This window comes from Gavialis gangeticus, unplaced genomic scaffold (genome assembly GCF_001723915.1).
Source record: "Gavialis gangeticus isolate Ggan-Ray unplaced genomic scaffold, GavGan_comp1, whole genome shotgun sequence".
In the NCBI taxonomy this organism is placed as follows: Eukaryota; Metazoa; Chordata; order Crocodylia; family Gavialidae; genus Gavialis; species Gavialis gangeticus.
In genome coordinates this window covers 101,587,865-101,596,493 of record NW_017729031.1, presented here as the reverse complement: position 1 = coordinate 101,596,493, position 8,629 = coordinate 101,587,865, and the positions used below count along the sequence as shown (strand labels likewise).

At 43.0% G+C, this 8,629-nt stretch overlaps 1 protein-coding gene across 1 annotated transcript in view; it reads right to left on the bottom strand.

Moving 5' to 3' along the window:
* The window catches only part of DYTN (dystrotelin), an 84,367-nt gene that overhangs the window by 40,435 nt on the left and 35,303 nt on the right, over window positions 1-8,629 (bottom strand). Inside the window, exons 4-8 of the mRNA XM_019522906.1 lie at window positions 7,575-7,660; window positions 6,709-6,797; window positions 5,016-5,179; window positions 4,296-4,407; window positions 1,422-1,567 (exon numbers count right to left, since the gene is read on the bottom strand). Of these exons, the coding sequence (XP_019378451.1) occupies window positions 1,422-1,567; window positions 4,296-4,407; window positions 5,016-5,179; window positions 6,709-6,797; window positions 7,575-7,660 (597 nt within the window). The remainder of the gene's footprint in view (window positions 1-1,421; window positions 1,568-4,295; window positions 4,408-5,015; window positions 5,180-6,708; window positions 6,798-7,574; window positions 7,661-8,629) is intronic.

Sequence of the window (8,629 nt, the reverse complement as noted above, 5' to 3'; positions counted from 1 at the left end):
TGGCTCCTACCCTGGGAGGGTCTTCAAAAGGAGGCTCGACGTTTACCTGGCTGGGGTCATTTGAGCCCAGTTTTCTCTCCTGCCCAGGGTTGGGGGTCGGACTAGAAGATCTACAAGGTCCCTTCGGACCCTACTTCTATGAATTTGTTAGATTTGAGAGGTGTAACTTTCTTTGCATGGGAGATGTCTGTCAATCAGAACTTCCGCTGATTGTCTGTAGTGGCTGGGAAGGAATGTTTTCCTCCCCCCAGCATGAACACTTTATTGATTTCTGAGCGTTTTGGCTTTTTTTTGAAGCACTGGAAAATGGCTGTGTGTCAGGGTGGGAATTATGACTGATGAGTGCTGGTGCTTCTGTTTGTACTTGGGAACCGCTCAGGTATCTGGCTACAGGATCTTGCTCTTCTGCTCATGTCCATTTGATTGCCAGGTTTGGGGTCTGAAAGGATGTTTTCATTCAGGTCAGATTGGCAATGCTGTGGGTTTGTTTGCTTGTTTGTTTTTATTTTTTTTGCATTTCTGACTAGCTTGAGGCATGTCATTTTCCTAAGCTCCTCTGAGCACACATTAGTTGAAATACTTGGACACTCAATGGCAGAAATGTATTGCCAGTGTCCTTGTTTCCCTGGCTTTTGACCTGTGGCATATTGTAGGGTGTTTTAGAGTTTGTTTTTATAATGTGGTTAAAAGAGACTGGAGTGAATGATTTTTAGGACTCTGGGTAAATGGTTGCCTGTGAATCCAGGGAACCAGTCTTCATGGCTTGAGAGGCCCCTTTTCAGCCTGTGTTTCATCCTGTCCTCTCTGCTTGTCATAATACTAAAAGTTCTTCAATAGCTATTATTCAGGACCAAAGCAGGATAGAAATTATTCTTCTTGCCCTTTGCAGAAGGGCGTCAGAGTTATAAACAATAATTATTCAGCTCCTAGTTTCTCAAACTAGGGATCCTGAAGTAGAGATCATGAATAAGAGGCACTGTGATCACCCTCCTGTGCCTTATGGCAGCAAGAATCGCCCAGGGTTTTTATATTGTAGCTTGGTCATGGCCTGGAAAAGGCTGTCAGCCAGTACCCCACATAGACTCTATTGGCCTTTTCAATGGGGCAGTGCCTTGATAAATTGCACAAAGACCCATTTCAACTGACTTATTTTTTAAAAGAAGATGAATCTATGATAAATGGGTGGTAGCTGCTTTTGGCTGTGTGGTTACAACACTTCTGTTTTATTTAATCTTATTTATTTCATGTTTTATAGATGAACCACTGACCACATTTCACTTACAAAACACCAGAGTTATTTTCTTAATGGGCTCAGCCAAGTAACTTATGTCCAAGAATGGCTTCTGCTTTAGAACTGCTATAAGCAAGTAACAAATGTTGTGCAGTTAAGACGTATCTAGTCTTTTCAAAACCACACTCACAGGACTGGCTCAGGTGCTAGGAGATCCCCTCCCTGCAGCATTTCCAAGGCTTTCCTTCTCTGAGCCTCCTTTCTTCTGCAGCGCTCCTGAAACAGGTTGTTTCTGACAGTGCGGAGAAAGAGCTTTGCATTCTCCTTTGCTGACACCTGCTGGAATGACACACGGGAGAGAAGGGAGTGGATTTTAAAATAAGCATTGCCCAGAAGCAGCAGGCAGTCTGGCAATATAGGCCCAGACAAAGCTGAATCCTTTCCTTTCCCACCTACAAGAAAGCAGGAGCCCACATGGTTGACAGTTTAAGATCTGGCTGCTGGGGCTCAGTGAGGAGAATTGAGACAAAGGAGAGTCTGGTAGGTAGGACACTAATTCTGGAATTAGGAGATCCAAGTTCAGATGCCCTCTGGGACCTTGGGCAATTTGTTTGCTGTTTCTGTGCCACAGTTCTTCATAACAGTTATGAAGTGCTCAAATACAACAGTGGACAGGTAAGATAAAATGTTAAGAAAAACAGAAACAGAAACCCTTGAGTTTCAATCCCAGCCTGACAGTTTTTGTTGCTACAGTTTGTGGCAAATTCCTGTATTTGGGGCCTGGCTCCCTCCATAGTGGGCACATCTACATGTGACACTATGTCACCGTAGCAATGCACAGGCAAAAACCGTGATGCTGAAGCTAAGCTATGTCGCAGTAGCGGCGTGCTCTCTCAGTATCGCATATCGCTACAGCAACATGGCAGCTAAAATAATCATGCAGAGCACACACAGTGCAATACCGCCTGTTACTGAACTGTGCAAATGATGGCACAGCAACAGTGGTGCCATAGAGGCATGTAGACGAGCTCAGTGAGTATTAACAGAGCTTTCAGATTTATTAAATAGTTGAGTGTATTCCATAAAACCCTCAAAATATCATCCAAATTGCAAACTGGGACAGATTCACTGAAGTCTATCACTATATCAGCAAGTAATTAACTATCTTTTTACTTAGTGTGTGTGTGTGTGTGTGTGTGTGTTATTTGCACCAGACGATGCATGATGAAAATAATTACAGCTCTTTGTGGATACTAATATTACTCACTCTTCCCCAGCTTGCTGGGAACTTAGTAGAGAAGAAGACAAACCCTTGTCTTTAGCTACATAATACGTGTTAGAGATAATCCATGATCTTTCCCGAGGTTGTTTAAATAACGTATCTGAAGACTAGTAAAGGGCCTAGTTCTTCATTTTCCTACACGTTGTGTTATAGCTAGGCAAAGCAGATGTAAAATGCTGACCTCCTGATGTGGTGTCATTTTTATTCTATTATGCAGGAAAATGAATCATTTTAAGAGAACAAACAGGAAAATGCAGTGTGAACATACCATGTACATTATACTAATTTCCTGTGATGGTAATAAAATTACCACAAGATGTCAGTATGGTAAAGAAAAGAAGTGCTGATGTGAAATATTTTCTCTCTACCTACTGCTCCAAGCCTTTTTAAAAGAAACTTAGTGTTAGCCACACAGTGCTATGCTGTGTGCGGAAGCCAGTTGTTTTGCTGTTGCTTGGGTTGTTAAGGACTTCTTGGACATGGGACTTGTGCTCAGTCTCATTTAGGAGTTAGGGGAAGTCAGTGGTGGCCTTAGGGTTGTTGGGGCTCTGGGTAAGAGTCATTTGGGGCCCCTTAGAGGCTTAATTTTGATAGCCTATAAGCAAATCAGACATTTTCCATTTCAGTTTCACTTTGCCCTATCCATGAAACTGCAATGAAAGTACCTTAATACAATATTGATACAAGTATTCAGTGTAATTAATTTTTATTTTTATAAAGCGTGGGGCCCCAGGCAATCCCCCAGTTTGCCCTTCTTCAAGGCCACTACTGGGGAAGTAATGTGGATTTCTAAACTGCTTTCAGCACAGCTCATTTTCTAATGCTGACAGAGCTGAAGGCCCTGATTCTTCCAGCACATCCCTCTGATCAGAGTCATGGTGTCCAGAAACTCTTTGACGTCAAGAGGGCTTTGTGCAAATTTGGGGGTTTATTTGTGTGGATCTTCTTGAAGCAGACCTGAACATTTCTTGCATGCAGAGGTGCTTCTTTCCCTGTTCCCCCAGCCTGATCACTGTATGCGTTGCCTTTGCTTCTTATACGGCTTCTGAAGTCTTTTAGAATGATAAGCTTTTTGCAGCAGACTTCTATGAACTCTGTTGCGCAGTGCCCAATTGAAACTTCTCACAACATCTATATATTATATTTCATATATTCCTCTGATGGACATGATGACTTTCCACTGTATAGAAGAGGCTGAAGTTGGAGTGGGGGCAGGGGAGGGACTGAATCTCCTTGTTGTCTGTGGCTTCATACTGCCATCAGCCAAGCTTGAGTGGAGCCAGGGGGAGAAAGGTAGTCTCCTGTAAGATACAGGTATTGAAGCCTCCAATATAGGGTGACAGTTAACCTATAAAACAGAGGAAGCTTCACAAGGAGTTAATGCAGCTTCAAGCAGCATTAGCACCTCACTGGACACGTGGTGGGACTGGGAGGGATGGGCAGTGACATACAGTGTTCCTGACACCAGACTCCTTCCCCACCTGCTATTCATGAACAAAACACCAAAGCAATGGAAGGTGCTTTACCCACATTCAAAAATGGGCTAGAGGCTGCTTTGGAGCACTGCTTTCTTGTATCACCCACCGAAGGGAAGACAGGAGCTGCTCCAGAGACTTCCACGTGACTAAAACTGTTATTTAATTCAAAGCAGAACACAAAACGCAAACTTAAATGTACTTGTCTTTCTCTGACTTAAAAGTTGCCAGATAGTTAATATATGCACAATATAATCAATGCAGGTGCCCCAAGCAAGCAAGTAAATCCATTAAATTGGCACAGTACCTGCACACAGTGCTCAGTTACAGGGTGTGATTTTTTGTGAGGTTTGCTAAGACGCCCGGTGAAGAAGCAGACTTGGCAAAGGTCAAAATTTAGGCACTTCAGGCAGCGATATCTGTCAGGAGAAAACAGAAAGGATCAGGTTAATTCTCGGGTCTGAGAACTTCTTACAAAAGAATTGGGATGCTGGCAATCAACATCCAGAAGAAGTGAGTTCTTGAGAGATACTGGTAATAGAACAATAGTTTCCCACACCAACGGAAGAGCTGAGATTTTATTAGCAAAACAGGAGTTAATTGTTGATCTGATGATAATATACTGTTTCTTAGACTGCATCGTTGCAGCAAAACTTCATACAGTGAAGCAACAGTTGTACATGATATCACCTTAAATACTGCAGCTGCATCTTCATTCTCTCTCATATAGCAGCTTATCTCTAAAAACAGTTCACTAGGAACTGTAATATCACTGCATGATGTAAGTAGGGCCTATGATTTTGAGAAAACTAAGAAGAAAATAATTCAAGTAAATACAAGCTATATTAAAAAAAGTAAAATTCCATGTCATGTACTTTTCCATGTCACTGTATGATCATGTTCCTTTAATGCTGTTACATGTCTGCCTTTCTATGTTATGTCCATTCATACTGTCTGTCATGATGGGGTCCTGATCCTGGTGGGCCTCTAGGTGATGCAAGTAATATTACAGTAAATATTGATTCACCTTAATCCAGTGATGGGAAAATTCTTGCAGACTCTACATCTAACATTGTGAGTGACCATTTTAGCGGCTGATAATCTATGACAAGTAGGAAGCCACAGGAGAAGGGCAGGTTCAGTTCTTAGCCAAGATAGGAATTTCTCTTCACCAACTGCTGAGTTCAGAACCTGGAAAAGAATATCAATTTTATGCATTATTGCATTACATAAAGCTCAAAATATAAACCCCAATCCTAAGCCAAAATCTCTAAACCCAAATGATCTCCTGTCTAATGTAGGACACCATTGACTTCAAAAAGTCTCCATGTGAGGCCAGAGGTCCATGCTAGGTACCTCATTATATACCTTCCTTCACTGGTGTCAAGTCTGCTACAGAGGTTTATCCCCTGGGATTTGGAAATTATCCTACCCCTTAAAATAAAGTAAACTTGGATATTACCCTGTGATACCTTGACATTTCACTTGGTCAACAACGTTCACAATCACCTCCACAGACCATCTGAATTCTACTCACCCCATGGAAACAGCTGTGAATAGCAATTTCGACACAGGATGAAGCACAGCTTTCCCCCACGACGGCTGGAATCTGCACCAGAAAGAAAAGCAGCTATTCAGTAATACCATGCTAAAAAACAGATGCTGCCACCATGCTCTATTAGGGTGGTATCAGAGCACAGATAGAGAAGCATCAATAGAAAAGCCATTTGCTTCCTTTACTAGAGGAAAGGCTGTTTTAACGCAGGCATGTGATATCAGCATGTAATTCCAAACTTCATTGTGTGTCAGAGTGACTGTATCTCCACCCCAGTTATTATATATCAATCAACATATTGTGCTGTCAGGCTAGAGCACTGAACCCAGTAATGGACAGACTTGGTTTTTGCAACATAGGCTTATTCCATGATCTTTCTAAAAATGCTGATGTAACAAAATTCACCCTGACTGCACCACAGTAGTATCTCCTATCTGAGAGCTCGTTGCAGTGTCAGCTGACAGTTTGTTTTCAGCGAGTAATTTATGACTGATAAGGCCCTGAACCTATAGGCAGCTCTGCACAGGGATGGACACATACCTCAATGGAGCCCCTTCCACACTAAGAGCGCTCAGCATGGGTGCACATTCATGCTTGTGGAAGTACTTGTAGGATCTGGCTATCATAAGCTCTGAAAAAACTCTCAGGACAGGCACTGATGCCAATGGGTATTTTGACCGAGGCTATGAACAAATATACCTTTTAAACTCTTTAAAAGGGGAGGGAGAGCTGCTGCTGCTTGGGAGCATGTAACAGCTGTTAGATGTACCCTCTATATCTGCATGCTCCTGTAGCAATACAGGATACCTAAATTACTGTAACTTTCAGCTGGACTGAAACGGGACTAAAGTTGCAACAATTTTGCTACACTTGTATTGCTACATAATTATGCAGGTATAACAGTTGTGTCATAGCAGCTTAGACAGATATAATTTAATATCTATACAACTGTTGCATGTGCCCTTAGATTTGATACCTACATTCAGATCCTAGAGCAGTTTCTGCACAGTAGATCTCCATCTCCTGAGAGTCCAACTGACTTTATTAAAGAAGCCTAGGGAACTAACATCCCATACATTTTTATCCCTTGCAATAACTCTCTTGGAATTCCTCTTTGAGACTTGCTGTCTATTCCACACATGCAGTTTAAGAACAGTGACAGTACCTGATGCAAGTCTGTTAGTAGACTTCTTAGGCTGCTCCGACTCATCAAGGCCTCCTCCTGATCTTTGTCAACATAAAACTGAAAGAAAGCTGCAAGCAGCCAGAAGAGATGCTTAGAATCGTGGCAGAGTCTAAAGATTCTGAACTTACTCCCAAGAAATACTAACGTGACAATCACTGGATGCCTATTCCATCACAGCTAATGAGTTAGAATAGTTTCTAATTCCTGATGATTAGGCCAAGTAGGTGGGAAGAGCACACAATGAACTCCTTTTCATGACCATAAGAACTTGCCAGTCTACTGCTGGATTTAGCTTCTGTGATGTTAATTACAAATCAATTTATGTAAAATATATACCTGTGCAGAAGACCAGCCAGAGGCCCCACTTAAGTTCTATTCTGAGGATGTGCGTCACGCATAAACCTTTGTGCTGGCCCATTGTATAGAGGGGAGTTTCACTTTTTATACTCAACCCTTTACCTATTATCATCTTTATTTCAAGAGTTCTTCTATCTTCTTGTATCTAATTTAGATGGTTTCTGTCTGAGCTAGAGGCTGAAAGTGATCTTTTCACAATTACAGTAATTGAACCTGGGTTTTAACTTCTAAGATTTACTTCTCTTAAGGGATATTATGAACTACTCTGAGATGCTTATGCAAGAGGCATTATATAATGGACATTGATTAATGGATGCTATTCTTCTGCATCAACCTTTTCTGCCTATGTAAGGCAGTACATTTTATTTCCGTGTATTAACTTTTTGTACAGAAGGACTCTGTTTTCTTTCTGCATAGAAATAAGATATATTGAAAGTGCTGTCAATACTCAGCACCTAAAAGAGAGTGTAAAGGTCATGGATTCCCACCTCTGTATTTTGTAAGCAGATTGTCTCCTGAGAGAGCAATTAGGGCCCCTGCAGCAGATCTGGCTTTGATAACACCTGTTTCAGATCTGGAACAAGAAAAACAAGTTAAGTCAGGAACGTGAAACTAAAGCTACTAGAATTAAAAGTGTTGTTACAGTGGAAAATGACCTCAAAATCCACAAGGCAAGAATTCTTGTCAGTGATATCTCTTATTGGATCAACTGTATGGTTGGTATAGACATAAATAAGCTTTTGAGTATCATGGTATCTGAAGCAGACACAGCTGAGACATAAATAAAAGATATTGGTCACAAGGACTCTTGTCTGTCCCAATAAAAAAAAAATCACCCATAAGAATTCTTGCCTCTTGCATAGCTCCTGGACCATCATGGCAACAACATCATCTCAATGCTACCACTCTCACAGTTTGGGCCCAGCTCTGGGGAGAGACACATGGGTATAATCTTGTTGCGCCCCTCTGAGCTAGGACCCCAGCGGACCCTCTGGCGGATCCCTGACCTGACCCCCAGCACAGAGCCAGGAGGCAAGTGGGGCTCGTGGTGGGTGGGCACTAGACAGAGGGGGCAGCTGAGTGGAACCAAAGAGGGTCATGGCCCCCCACAGCTCCTACTTAACCCAGCCCCCTAGGGAGCCACACGACTGGAGTGGCCTGACATGGGTTAGCATGGGACTAGGGGATGGGGGGCACTTACCTGCCCCCTTCTCTGGAGGGACAGGGGATACCTGTCCCAGAAAGCAGCGTGGCGCTGGCAGCAATCTGTGCATGTGCAGCACTGGCAGCAATCTGCCCATGTGAGGGTTTTAAAAGGGCCCCCCAATGGTAAAACCCCCCCCACAGTTTGGGCCCAGTTACAGTGAGAGATGCATGAGTGCAAGCTTGTTGTGCCCCTATGAGCTAGGACCCTGGCGGACTCTCTGGTGGACCCCTGACCTGACCCACTGTGCAGAGCAGGGAGGTAAGTCGGGCCCTCAGTGGGTGGGCACTAGATAGAGGGTGCAGCTTAGCAGAGCCAAGGAGGATTGTGCCCCCCACG